At 40.4% G+C, this 15,463-nt stretch overlaps 1 protein-coding gene across 1 annotated transcript in view; it reads right to left on the minus strand.

Moving 5' to 3' along the window:
* CFDP1 (craniofacial development protein 1) overlaps positions 1–15,463 on the minus strand; it is a 101,704-nt gene that overhangs the window by 63,784 nt on the left and 22,457 nt on the right. The window contains exon 5 of the mRNA XM_084257100.1: positions 15,336–15,455. Coding sequence (XP_084113226.1) covers positions 15,336–15,455 — 120 coding nt within the window. The remainder of the gene's footprint in view (positions 1–15,335; positions 15,456–15,463) is intronic.

Below are 15,463 nucleotides of genomic sequence, written 5' to 3' on the forward strand. Positions count from 1 at the left end.
TTACTTTCAATGCAAAACTAAACTCACAAGGAGGAACAGGAAACCCCGGGTACCAGGATCAAAGAAGGAACTGAAAACCACAGGAGCAGCACTTCAGCTGACAGTGGCTACAGAGGGTGACTGGAATGGTGAAGGAGTTTCAACAGCTTCTGGCCTGAGTTTTATTATCTACATTAACAGATCTGGTTTTGGGCTTATAGAAGTTGGAAAACTAGAAGTAAAACCGCATATAAAGTGAAAACTACACAGCCTTGGGGAAAGGGCAGACGGGAAAAATTCACCTAATAGCTTAGGGAGCAGACATAAAAGCTTCTCTCTGCGTGGGCAGGAGATGGGGACCCTGGGCCACAATCATAGGGGTTTAGGGCTCCCAATTATAATTTCAATTGTAATACCTGAATGTTCTGGGAATGCCAACACAAGAAATTAGCCTAAAAATTAGGCCAAGCTAGGGCATCTAGAAGAAGCAAATTCACCCCCACTTTTGAGAAATACTACACTACTTCATTCCAAGTCACATGTGATTACCTCAGAGATAAAACCTTGATAAAGATGAGTAAAGATTACTAAACATTAAGGGAAATAATCTATAATAAGAGAGCCAACAAAGAAAATACATTATTAGAATTCAAGAACTTCTGATAAAAGAGCAATCTGACAGAAACTATAAAGGAAGTAAACTTTAAATGATTAAGAATATAAAAGGAAACTTCAAAACATATAAATCAGAAACTGTGCAAAAAGAACAAGCAGATTTGGAAACAAATTAAATAGAATTTCTCAAAAGAAAAACACTGAGTCACTGAAATTAAACTTAATGGACAGTGTAAAACAGGGCCTCCCCGGTGGCGCAGCGGTTGAGCGCTGGGTTGCGACACTGCCCGCGGCCTCTGCGGCGCCGTTTCGATCCCCGGCTGCTCCCCGGCCACCGGAGGAGGGTCCCACATGGCGCAGACCTCTCCTGCCGCCCGCTGCTCCCCTCAGCAGTGTACTTTGGTCCTTCTGCCTGCTCTGCTCCCCGCTCTGGCTCTGGTGAATTCTCTCACCCTCCCGCGCTTCTGACTGTACCCAGTGCATGTATAAACAAAAACAAACAAACAAATAAATAAATAAAACATGCCTCTATAAAAAAAAAAAAAGATCTTTAAAAAAAAAAAAAAACAGATTAGACACAGCTGCATAAAAAAGCAAAGTATTGGGATACAATCAGTAACAGGAAGGCCACTCAGAAAAGAATGAAATGGAAATACCAGTGAGAATCAAGAGATATGGAGGACAAAATGAGAAGATCTGACATATACCTAACAGTTCTAGAAGGAGATAAAAGATTGCAAGAGAAGCAACATTCAAATGGATAGTGCCTGAGATTTTTTCAAAACTTTCAAAAGTCATGAATCCTCGGATTCAAGAAATAAAACTCTATCTGCACCATCCACACTGTATTCAAACTGCAGAAATCCAAAGTTGGAGAAATTTTGAAAGCGCCTTTTTTCTTTGTAGGGCATGAATTAGAAAGAATAACTGTACTTTATGCTCAAATATGTAAACGATCATTAGGAAAACAGGAGTGCCAAAAGAAATGGCATGTAACAGTGACGACTGTGGGAGGGCAGAACTGGGGTTTGAAAGATGGGCAGGATTCCCACAGATGGTGGAAGAGATAGTGTAAGGGATGGGGGAGGAAGGAGAACAGCTTGAACAAAGCTAAGGAAGGAGAGTATGGGGGACAAAGGGAAGGAGTCCTTTCTGGCTGTCGAACAAAGTAACTCAGAAAAAGATGTGGCTAGTTGGAGCTAAAGTATAGCATTCACTAACATCAGGCAAAAAAATCTGAACTTAATAGTAGATGGTGGGATCAAATTTTTCAACAGGTGACATGATCAAAACTGAATCTCTATCAAATTATTCAGTAATAGCAGGTAAGATGGATAGAGGGTACAGGAAAAGTGATTGTAGCCTTTAAGTAAACTTAGGAAATGGTTACAATACAAGCCTCTCAAGACTAGAACATATTCCAAAAGGACAGACCCAGAAAAATAGCAATGGGAATGGAGATGAAATACAGTGAGCAGAGGGGAGGGAAAGAAAATAAATGATATGGGGCCTTCCCTGGTGGTGCAGGTGGTTGAGTGCCACGCTGTGAAACTGTCCGCAGCCTCTGCAGTGCTGATTCGATCCTGGCTGGCCGGCGAGGGTCCCACATGGCACAGCAGACCTCTCCTGACTCACCCACTGCTCCCTTCAGCAGTGTATTTCGTCAGTCTGCCTGTTCTGTTCCCCACTCTGTCTCTGGTGAATCCTCTCACCCTCCCGCGCATCTGGCCTGTACTCTGGTTCTTGTATTAAAAATAAAAAAATCTTTAAAAAAAAAAGAAAATAAATGATATGTACAGGTATTGTGAAGGCAGAATTAAAAGGGCTTAGTAGATGGGGCAGTTGGGAGAGGGGTAGCAGGGTAAAAGAACAGGAAGACCTGAAGATGGCACTGAGCTAGCCTGAGTGATTGAGGGAATAAAGGTGGCACTCTTCCCCAGAGACAGACAGGCAATCTGGCATAGCATATGGAAACACTGGATTGGAAAGAACTCTCAGGTTCTAGTCTAGGCTCCCTCTCCAGGACAGCTGAAATTCACAGCTCAGTTTCTATCGTTCTGTAAAATGGGACGATGTAGAGACAATTAGTTGAATGTTGGACAAGTGTAATGCCAATGGGATTCAGAATAAACGTAGAGCACAGGTGACAAAGATAGGGCTGGAGCTCAGGAGAGAGGCAGTACTGGAAGAACAAAGCCGCAAACCACCAACATACTAGAGATTGTTAATACTACTGGTGTAGATGAGTGTTATTAAATGCATGAAGAGGCCTGTGAACCTTGCAAAAACCCTAAACAAACACAGAAGAAGTGGTAGGAGTAAGGTCAGAGGCATACTTGTTTTATTAGGAGGGGTTGGCCTGAAATAGTGTACCATGATTAGAAGACATATACTGGGAGAAAGGAAGGGAACTGCTCTGTTTTCTCAGACACTGCCAGATGCAGGAAAATAAAAGCCTTTCCCGACTATGCTGGGAAACACTGACCCTTTCATTATGTTATTAACCAAAGTCCTATTTCAAAGAAGTTAAAGACAGACAGATACTTCATATTCTAAGTCTTCACTGAGCTGAGATTCTGCTTGGCTCATTCTTTATGACACTATAAAACACACAGCAGACCCGAGTTAGCCCAACAGGAAAGCTGGCTTCACCATATAAAGACTGAGAAATTGGGTCTGACTGTCCAATGTAAGCTAAATCAGAATGACTTTCTGAAATGATGTCAAAAACTTGGATAGCGCAACACGAAAACTCACAGTACAACACAGAATCACATCTAGGAAGCACAGCCAATGATTGTGGTTACTGTTCTAAAGGAAACTTCTCCTCAAATCTTTTCTTTGAAGCTAGTTACACTAGACTAGTCAGCAAAATCAAGAGTGCTTGTACACGGTATTCCTTGGATTGTTCTAATTCTCACTTCTGCTCCGAACAAGTCATGGCAGGTTCTATCTGACGGTACAGAGCATTCCTGATCTTTGGTTTCTACACCCTACAGCTCACCATCTCACAAACAGTCGGGGGAAAGGATCCCAGGTTAAAGAAAAAAACCAATGCCAAGCCTGGTTTTCCTTTTCACTCTCAAGTCAGCAGCAATTAAAATTATACATTTCAAATTCAAAGGAAAGGCTAATAATCATTTAAAAAAAAAAAACCTAATGTTTTACAATCTTATGTAGTCAGAATTCCTAGATCTAAAATTTAATGCCTGTTGAGAATCCACCATTTTCTCAATGACACAGATGTATTAGCCTAGTTTAGAAGTTTTAAATTATTTCGACCTACATTTATCATAGGCTCCCTTGGCTAACAATGTTTTGGCAAGAATTTAGGACTAAGTAACGTTTAAGTGTAGGACACAGGTTAGCCCGATTTTCCAATCCCTGACCCAAATAATTACAAGACAGTTGCTTGGTTTCTCCCATATTAAAAACCCACAACCCAAATAAAACTTATCTAACGTGAGTCTTTCTGTAGAGTCATAACCTTCCATGAAATGGCAGCAAGACGCCTGTTTCAGAACTGGATCAGGATATAAGAATTACGAACTGATATGCTTTAGAAAAATGACTTATTTTTCATCACTGCTGTTAAAACATTTAGAAACAGCAACCTCTAACTCCAAGGACCCAGAGAGAAGTAGCTCACAGCACACTAAAGGACTGTAACACACAGCCCCGAAACTGGCTCTCAACTTCTCTAGATATTTATAAAACTGAGATTTTTACCTGAATTCTAAATGACTGAGAATTAACTAACTTTGATGATTTGATTCACTATGAAGACTAGAGGTGACGTACTCAAACCTTCATTTGTTCTTTTTTGTGAAATCTGGCAAATATACATTAGTTTAATTCTTGGGAGAAAAAAAAGAATCTGTTTTTGATAAAGGTTGTCAAAGGAGAAGCTATTTTAAGCCACAAGTCAAACCAGCAGGTTATAAGGATTCAGTTAACCTAATGATTGTGGAGAAAATCCCAATGAGTATCAATGATGGCATCCAGGTAATACTGGAGACATTTCAAATTGGGATTGCCTACTTGGCAGCATCTATTAGGGTTAAGGTGCACATATCTGATGACCCAGCTACCACATTTCCAAAAATCTGTCCTTCATAATTAACAGCATGAAAATATAAAAAATATATGCGCCAGGTCATTACAGAACTATAAACGTGAAATTTGGAAAAATAAACATTCATTAATAAGAGAATGGCCACTGAAATTACAGACAACCCACACAATGGAATATATCATGTTGACATTAAAAACTGTACATGTTTACACTGGAGCTGGGAAGAGCCCAAGATAGAGTGTTAGGTAAAAATACAAGTCACAGACTAAAAGATAGTCAGTTTTTCTCTTAATGTATATAAAATTACAATATGTCAGCACAGCATAGGAAGGACCTACACAAAACTGATCACCATTTAACAACTATTAGCCAATGGGACTGAAAATGGAGGAATAAGCAAATAGCAAGGAAGTTTTACTGACTTATTTCTGAACAAAATTTAAGTGGTGGAAACTACAGGTCATTTTTATTTTCTTATTTGCAATAAAAAAAATAATAAGGGATATTGGATCTAAGGGGAAAATTTAGAAGAAAAACCTCACTAAAATGAGTTGAAAACAAATCTCAATAAAAGAAAAAATACAGAAATTGAATAATGCACACATAAACTTATCCTCAGTGACTAATCCAATAATGCAAAGAATAGTATACAGCACCCATGCACCAAGCCTTAGGAATGCTTCATGTTCCTGGGGTTTAGCCAGACATGTGATATATCTTCTCAGGGGTTACTATGCCCTCTAGTGTACACTAAAAGAAGTTAAAACAAAAAAACAAATTAATAAATTAGTGCTATCAAGTTAACCAAAATATTTTCACCTCATTCTTAGAACATCACAACGTGCTCCTTAATTGAAGGCCTCTATAGCCCCACTGCCAAACAAACCTCCTATTATCATACTGAGTAAACTATGAATGTCATAACTGCAGCTACCTATTCTTTCTAGTCACACTAAAAGAAATTTGGAAAAATAGAAGTTTCAGAAATACAGCAAAAAATATTTTTAAGTTTATAATACAGATAGGCATGCAGTTCTTAAATTAGTAATTTTTAAAACTTATTGGCACTATAATTCAAGGCTAAGGGCAAAGGAAAAAGACTGCTCTGTATAATCAAGTCTTGTTCAACTCTAGGCATTAAAAATCACTGACATTTCCTAAGTTCATAGTGTTTGGTGTAGGTATTCAATCCAAACTGACAGATTTTTAACCCATCTGGTGACCACACATGAAAAAAGTTCTTATGCTGAAAGCTTTTCTACATTTGGGATTTCACTTGGATTGACAGGCACTAGACTTCTTGATCCAAATGTCCATAGTTCCTCCTACCGCTCCTCTTGAAATAATAGCACCAGTCTCCCCATTCATAATTCTTCTAATTACTAGCTTGCCTGGAATAATTCTTTGCATTAAGAATGTGAATGCTATCATTTCAAAATGTCCCAACTATTCAGGGGAAATCGTTAAATAATTGTTTAATTTCAATTTCAAATCCACTAATTCTGTACCTGCAACAACTTTCTGTAGAGGTATACTCAAAAAAAAAAAAAAAAGTTAAAAATAAGTTAAAACAGGGTGCCTCCCTGGTAGCGCAGAGGTTAAAGACACAGCACTATCAAGGTATTGGCAGCCACAGTAGCACCAGTTCGATCCCTGGCCGGCCAGGGAGCTAACCCACATGGCACAGCAGACCTTCCTGTCTCGCCCGCTACTCCCTTCAGCAGTGTATTTCAGTAGATCTGCCTGTTCTGCTCCCCACTCTGTTTCTGGTGAATCTCCCACGCCCTGCACCTCTGGCCTATACCCCAGTTCTTCTATGCATAAATAAATCTTTAAAGAAAAAAGTTAAAACCAAGTAAAGAAGAGTAAGCATCTATTCAATGGGAAGGTGTAAGTTGGGAACAGGGCTTTCTAATTCCCAACAGAGTACACATATGTGGAGCTGATAAGTTAACAAGCAGTACCATGAGAGCCGCCAGAATCAATCATTTCCATTGTTACCACTAGTTCCTGAAGTATCCTCTTAAATGCTATTTCTAGCTAGTGCTATCCTGTATCAAATGGCTGTAGAAGAAGTGCACTTAATACAAGCTGGGCAAGACACCTCTTTTTTTTGGTGGGACCCTCGCTGGTGGCCGGGGAAAGAACGGGTGCTGCAGAGGCTGCGGGCAGCCTCACAGCCCAGCGCTCAACCGCTGTGCCACCAGGGGAAGCCCGCAAGACACCTTTTATTGGCTCCCCAGCCAAGTTTCCCATAAGCTGCCTACAATGCAGGATTCAGACCTCTGGAGGCGTCAACTGCCACACATGAACAGCACCGGTCATTATTCCACTGCTGACTGATCACCTCTTGTTCACTGCTTCATTGTTGACTTTGAAAGATTGTCAATGTACAAACACACCAGGAACTCATTTCTAAAAACTATGCTAGCCCCTTTTTATGAAACAGGAATGAGGCTGAAATATAGTATGGAAAACCTGGATTCATCATAGTTAATGGGGTAAAAAGGCTTACATACCAAGGAGAGTAGAGCAAATAGTTGTCTCACCTCTTTCAAGAAGAACAAAATAGCTTTCAGAAGGTCATTTATCCCTCATAATGCTGAGCAGGGATACTTTTAACAAAAAAGGTCTACGAGAGGGTAAGAGTGAGGGGTATGACACAATGGCTGACAGTCCATGCTCGGGCCTCACACACATCAGGAGTGGAATCCAGGCTGCACCATTCACCAACTATGTAACTCCAAAGGCTAATGGCACCTCTCTGAGACTCAGTTTCATGGTCTATGAAATGGACACAAAGTGCCTACCTCTTAAAGTGTTTATGGGGTTAAGTGAAATTAAACACTTAGCATTGCGCCTCAAGTCAAAAACAGGAGCTATTTGTTCTTTTATGAACAGTAAAGAAATATTTAACCTGTAGCCTAAGATGTCTGGTATTTAAACTAGAGAAAAAATTCATCCCCACAGGAAAACTGACATGATCACTGAAAGGAAACATGTCTCTCTAGAGCAGGTAACATAAAGAAGTGATGAAATTAAGTAAGGGAAGAGGAAAGGGCCGACACCATGTGTTCCACAGCAGCTCATCCCTGCCCCCAAGAAATGCCAGTAATCCAGATTTTTATGTACACACTCCTGATTTTTGAATACTGGCTAAATAAAAACATCAAAGTTCTACAAACTACCAGCTTATGAATGCTAACCTGGGGTAGAGTTTCAAATTGGTAACTGCGGCGAGGCTTAGTGGTTATGTAGCTGAGAAGCCCCTTCCCTTTCTCCCCTCCAACTCCCTAAAACAGTATGTCTCAAAGGGGACAATTCCAGCATTTTAGGGAATTCTCTGAACAAACTATCCTAAGCGATACAGGACATTTAGTATCCCTGAAACTCACCTACTAAATAGCAGGGGCCTCCTCAAGTCATATGAGAAGCAAAAAACTCACCACACATTTAAGAATACCTTCTAATGGCAATACTTAGTGGGAAGGTCAAGAACACATAATTTCAAACAGAAAATAAGGACAGGATGACCATGACCAGTCCTGAATCAAGTGAACTAAAGTGTTTAATTATCATTTAACAGGAAATTTCCCTGAATAGAAAGCTTACAATTGCTGTGGGAACAATTCAAAAAGCTAATCCCTCTCCTTAATTCTAGAATTAATTATGAAGAAAGAAAACTATTTTTTCCTGGCTATGACTTTTACAGTGTTACTGGACATTATAGTTTTTCACTGACCTCCCCCACTCCGGACAGCAGGAGTTAACATACAACTGTACATGCTTCACAAAATACATAATGGAATAAATCTAGGCACTCAAGTCATACACCCCCTGGTAAGACTCCTAGATTTTTCTCTTATTGCTCAATCTGCTGTCCAAGAGCATATCCAAGCTACCAGCATTTCCATAGCCAGGTATACACTAAGTGTAAAAAAAAATGTACCCATACAAAAACACGTACACAAATGTTCACAGAAGTATTATTCATAATAGTCAAGATGAGGAAACAATTTTATGCCCATCAACTACTGAATACATATAAGTAAGGTGTGGTATATTCATACAATTTAGTATTATTTGGCCAAAACAAAAGGGGGGAGACATGAAGTACAGCTAAATGGATGAACTAAAATCATGCTAAGTCAAAGAAGTCAGACACAAAAGGATTATGATTCACTTTACATGAAAAGTTCAAACAGACCTATCTAGACACCAAACACAGATTAGTGATAGTGGTACCTGGGGATGGTGGAGACCAATAGGGATTGACTAAATTTCTTTTTTTTGAGGTGCCGGAAATGATGGTGGCTACACAGTTCTGTGAATACACAACTCTGTAAATATGCTAGAAGCCAATGAACCGTATAACTGACACTGGTAAATAAATAAAACAGCTCAATAAAGTTGTTTTTAAAAAGAGAAAAAAGCACAACTAAGTTTAAATGGTTAAATCGATAAAATATCATTTGTTCTCTTAAAAAACACCCTTTCCAGTCGAATTCCAAAAGATCACACATCATGCTTGCTGGAATCCCCCCCCTTTCTTCTAATTATCTTAATTATTATAGTAAGTATCAATGATCCCTTACTCTTAACATAGCAGATTTTCCTCCTCCATGAGTGGCCATTCTTTGGGCATGAAGCAAGCTCACAAGACACATGTATTCAGTAGACATATGGGTACAGGCTGATGAGTCAGGCATTTCATCAGGGCATCGAACCAGATGAAATCAAATTTCTAAGGGAGTCTTTTTTTGTTGTTGATGTAAACGCATTTGCTGTGAATAATTTTGGAATCCTTTCTTCCCTCTTAGTAGAAACTCTTGAAATTTAATTAGACAGTTTTGAAATGCTCCTCTCACTCATGAAGAGAATAACTCCTTTAAAGGTAAAAGAGCATTGAAACAACAATAGGCTAGGGCCTCCTCTGGTGGTGCAGTGGTTAAGCGCTGGGCTGAGAGGCTGCCTGCAGCCTCTGCAGTGCAGGTTCCCGGCCGCTGGTGAGGGTCCCACAAAAAAAACCAACAACAACAACAAAAAAAACCAACAATAGGCCAGAAGTTCTACTGGTCGTGCATAACAAAAGATTCACATTAAAAAATTAGAAACATTTTCTCCCAATATTGTGGCTAGGTCTGACTTTTGTTAAAGCGAAATACTCACTGTTTTCTATCAAAGAACTATGTGTGGAAAATTTTAAAGCTTAAAAGGCAACAAAAGTGAGGTCACCTTAACTGTTCTAACAGAAAATCTTGCTGCACAAATTAAAGGTTGCCGGGGACTGACTGATCAGATACGTCGACACAAACAAGTCACAAAAACAGTGAAGCACAGCCAGCCTCCTGGGCTGTAGTCTGTGCCTTCTGTCTTCAGTACGGCGGCACATGAGGAATCCTATCTCCTCCTTGGAGCAAGCACTGCTAAACCGACACCATCCACGATGCTTTTGAGACACAACAATACGATCTTTTTCTTTTGGATCAACAGACGAGAAGACAAAACTCCATAGGAAAATGTTTTTCACTTTTGTTTTATTGCTTTAGGTCATTCCCTATCTCTAAGGAGGGAACTAATAATAGTAAGCCATTAATCAAATGTGGTAATGTCCGCAAAGAGGATTATAAACTTCAATGACACCAATGGTAACCCACTGCCAGAATAAAGTAATATATGTTGGGGGAAACAGGTAGTAATGTGGGGTGAAAGCTGACCAGCCAGATACCCATAAATGCTGGCAGAAGCTGGCTTCCAGTGGCCAACAGTACTGGTAGTGAACAGGAGGGAGTGGGGAATAAAAAGAGGAACAAGAGCTTAGGGCAACAAAACTGGAGGAATTTAGACACACTAAGAGCTGTGCTTTCTACCACCAAGACTAGAGAATGCTTCTTGTCCTTGCTGATTCCTGCCTCTCATTTAAACTGGGTGTTTGCTTTACTCTATTCCCAAAGTATAAACTTTGACTTTTTATAGCTAAGCAGTGTGCTATTTTAAACATGTAGAGGAAATGCATTTTCAGTTACAAACATTTGCTCCCATGAATCTGTTCTTATTTGCTAGCCAAGGATGTGGGGACAGGATGTTTTATTCTCCTGCTCTGGTTTTCCTGTATTGCTTAAATTTGTTTAGAAAGAAGAAAATAAAGTGCTTCTGCTAGACAATTTCTATAAACTGAAGTGGATCCAAAATTACAAATGAAAAGTGTGTAGCAAAAGATTTTACTACACTGATAATGTTCTTATAATAAATTGAATGACTTCTGTAGATTCTTCCTTTCCTTGAAAAGATTTTCCATACCCTGGACACGCAGTCTGCAGTAGATACTAAAGTCTGTATGATAAAATATACCTACTAATGGCACCTAAATCCGAATCCCCTTCATCCCATCTTTCCCCAAGCACAGTTACAACTGCAGCAGCTGAGAGGCACTTCAGAAAAATTACCTACCAGGGCCGCCCCTGGTGGCGCAGGTGGTTGAGCACAGCGCTGTGAAGCTGTCTGCAGCCTTTGCAGCGCCGGTTCAATCGCGGCCAGCCAGCGAGGGTCCCACATGGCGCGGCAGACCTCTCCTGTCACGCCTGTTATTCCCCTCAGCAGTGTATTTCGTCAGTCTGCCTGTTCTGTTCCCCGCTCTGTCTGGTGAATCCTCTCACCGTCCCGCATATCTGGCCTGTACCCCGGCTCTTGTATAAATAAATAAATAAATAGATAGATAAATAAATAAATAAATCTAAAAAAAAAAAAAAATACCATACCAAACTTGAAGGTCATCTCAGTCTATTAAAAAAAATCAAGGCCCAGGGCCTCCCTGGTGGCACAGCAGTTGAGTTGAGCGCTGGGCTACGAAGCTGACTGCAGCCTCTGCAGCGCGGTTCGATCCCCGGCTGCAGGGTGAGGGTCCCACATGGTGCGCAGACCTCTCCTGCCCCCTCCTGCTCCCCTCAGTGTACTTCGTCAGTCTGCCTGCTCTGCTCTGCTCTCCACTCTGACTCTGCTGAATTCTCTCGCCCTCCCGTGCTTCTGACTGTGCCCAGTGCTTGTATAAATAAATCTTTAAAAAAAAAGAAAGAAAGAAAAAAAAAAAAATCAAGGCCCATATTATTACAGTTAAACGTGTCCCCATTTTCATGTACAACTTCAAGGACTTTTATACAGGTACCAGGCAGATACAGCTTTGTAATCTGTTACATTCTATTACAGTTTTCAAAGAAACTGACTGATCAAATTTCACTTCACCCCTTTATAAGGGATAAATCCCCTGAAAGATATTTCACCCAAACAGTTTCCTGTTGGCCCTCCAGACTTGTTCCTCATGCTGCTTTGGGCCACAAATGAGGTCTTGTATGGAATGTCTGACAGACTTCTTTCTTCACCAAATTTTAGTCAGGTTTCTTTGAAACTTCTTTAGACCTTGGTCCTGACCCCCATCTTTGCTGGGCCTGCCTCATTTAGTTTTAGGAAGAATTCTGCTCAATCAATTTGGAGAAAATCCTCTACCCATGATGTTTGATCACTCTCTTCCTCATTTTCTATCTTTGATGTGGAAGCCCCCAGCCTGCTTTCAGCAAGAACCCTGCTAAATTAGGTTTAGGAAGAATTCTGTTAGCCTTAATATCTCCTCTTAGTAGTGCTCCACCTGCTGATACCCCCTCATTCTGCTCCTTAACTGGGTTCAAAGTTGGTCCTCATCTCTCTCTTCCATTGTCAATCTTGACGCCTGTTACAACAGTTCTGCATAAAATGTTCCTTATCCTTGTATCAAGCACTCAGAGTAATTTTTTTTCTCACAAGCCTCAGTGGTCAATGGAATGCCCTGATGAGATGGGAAAGAGGGAGGAAGGGAGAGCTGATCACTTACTCCCCTGGTTTCCCCCTGGAGGATCAGTCCCTCAAGTGATGTCTCAGTGACAGAGGAGGCTCTCTCCACATAGCCCTCCCTGCTTCCAGGGTCTCTTGCCCATTCAAGATTAGGATTAGATATGGAGTCTCATTATTACTAGCCCTGTGGAACACCACACTATTCCTATTCCTGTGTTTTTCCATCACTTAGTGAGTTATTAAACTCTCCTCAAAGTATCCTAATTTGAGGATACCTTCTGTTTTCTGCTGGGTCTCCCTATTACAGGTATCATCTCAGCAGATTTCTTATCATGCAGAGGCTATGAGTTCTAAGAAAGGAAGGCATGGATATAGACTGCAGTGAGAGTTTTATGAGTGACACAGTGACTTAACCTGACCTTGTAGGATGCCACTTCACCTTCTTCTATTTACCTTCATAATTACAGTAATAGAGGACATTTGTTTTCAAGTGAAATCTCTAATCATCAGTAGGGACTTCTTTAAGAAATACCCAAAAAGGCTAGAAGTAAAAACTGTGCTAGTTGAAAATGACCATGCTAGAAACCTAAGGTAAAAGAAAGTTTAACTTTTTTTTAAAAAAAAATTGATTGATTGATTTATTCATAAAAGAACTGCGGTACAAGACAGAGGTGCGGGAGGTGAGAGGATTCACCAGAAACAGAGTGGGGAGCAAAACAGGAAGATCTACTGATATACACTGATAAAAAGGGAGGAGCAGGTGAGACAGGAGAGGTCTGCTGCGCCATGTGGGTCAGCTCCCTGGCCAGGGATTGAACTTGTGCTGCAGTGGCTGCAGATAGTTTCATAGTGCTGCGACTTATCCCCTTATGCCACCAGGGAGGCCCTGGCTTTATTTCTGTCTGGTAATTAATATAGTTTAAGTGTCATAGTAATACTTTTAATAAATGCATCGAATAAATATTTAATAGCAGATGCACAGGTGGAAACCCAAGTAAAATCCTGCAGAAGACTAATCCACATATTGCCAAATTCAATTTGTAGATTTTGAAATCAATTAAGTGACATTTTTTCAATGACATACTACACACAGTAATGTAAAAACAAAATCAGTTTATCATTTGTAATAACAATAAATGCGATTTCACCAAATTTTTATTTCCCTTTTTTACATCTATGTCTGCATCAGTACATACTGTAAACTGTATTCCTTACTGTAAGTGGCCATCAATAAAGTTTAGAAGCGAGTGGTCTGAAGACTTTCAAAACAATATAATGATTAAAAGACTGCAAACATGTTGCTTCACCCTATAGACCTGCCTTTTTAAAAAAAATCTCAACCTTTACAGAACTGTACAAGCATATCAATGACTGAAATATAAAACTTAATGAAACAATATTTACTTTTACCATATACCATGACCTTTTTAGTCTATTTCATTTATTTTAAACACTTGAAAAATGCTGGCTTAGAGTATTAACAGACTCGGATCTGGAGAACTCTGTTCACATTACAGTCTCATTCATGGACTGCCTTCATCAGTATTTACATCACTTCTACTGTGGTAGCAAGCACTCAAATCTCTTTCCTTCTTGAGTTTCTGTGTAACTACTACAGAGTAGCTCCACTGGGAGAGAAAATATTTGGATCAAGAAGCAGATGCAGAGCATGGAGCAGATGCAGAAACAGCTATGTGTTCTTGTACTCACTGCCAGGGAACCCTGCGCATAGCTCTGACTCCAAGCACCTGTAGCTCACAGTCCAAGGGCTGGTGGAAGCAGCTGTGCCAATGAGGACAGATGGGAGTTGGAGGATAAAAAGCCCAGCCTCCGTGTCCGCACTGTGTTCTTCACCATCTCCCTGTGTTCCCCGGCAGGACTGAGCACCAGCTACCACCAACAGCAAGCTGGGCAGCAACAACCTGCACTGGCTTCCTCCCTTCCCTCCCGCCCCACAACTTCATGGAGTCACCTCCCACCAAAAGGACCTACATTCAAACTTTTGTCTCCAGGTCTGCTTCTGGTCAACAGTTCAGAGTCAGAGTTGCAAAGATGAGAAAGGCCTATCCTAGAAAAGCTTATTTGATAAGAAAATCAGTATTTTTTTAAATATAAGAAGTCAAAACTTTACTGTTTGTAGCAATGACACAGGTTTTTCTAAGGGGAGACGGAAGAAGTGACACACTGAGACAGAAGAGTCGGAGAAGCCCCTTGAATTACATGTACTAATTCCAACACCTTAAAGATGCAGAGCTCTCCCAGGAGTCAGTCAATGATCCAGGGTGCTCATGACACGAGTACCCAGGCTTTTTGTATTGGCTGTGAAGCTTTACTCCTAACATATAGGTTAAGAAGAAAGGAATTTTTATTTCCTCCAGAGAGAAAGAATTCTAATCTTCACCTAAAAATAACTCAAGTAATATGGAAAATATGGAAGGAAGAAAAATGAACAAGTGTCTGACAATGTGTTAAACAGAATTACTGTACATCAGTTCTGACCTTTTTGTTCCTCTGAGGTCACTGGGGGGGTGGGAGTGAATATTCAACCCAAAGTTGAATTAGAAGTTCTGATGAACTGCTGATATTTTCATTCAGAAATTAATTTTTAAAATGTAAAGGCTACTGTAAATGAGGACTTTTTTCAGAATGGAATCAAAATAGAAAGCTATGGCTAATTTTCCTTTGCACCTGCCATTCTGGCAAATATTTCTGGAAAGGCAGAGCAGCAGCATAATCCCCTCTCAGGCAAGGAGTCATGAGAGCTCAAGTGAAGCTGGGGGTCCTTAAACTGGAAACAGGCCGGCCAGCGTTCCAGGCACAACTGGCCTGAGCTGCAAACACTCACCCTGACCCGGCAGGCAGTGGCGGCAGAGTTGAAGGGACATTAGTTGATGGTTTTTCTTTCTCATTTTGCTTGAAGAAAGATTTGGCTTCTTTAGATGTAGCATCCACTTCCTTAGTCACCCTGTACAA

This window comes from Talpa europaea, assembly GCF_964194135.1.
Source record: "Talpa europaea genome assembly, chromosome: 16".
In the NCBI taxonomy this organism is placed as follows: domain Eukaryota; kingdom Metazoa; phylum Chordata; class Mammalia; order Eulipotyphla; family Talpidae; genus Talpa; species Talpa europaea.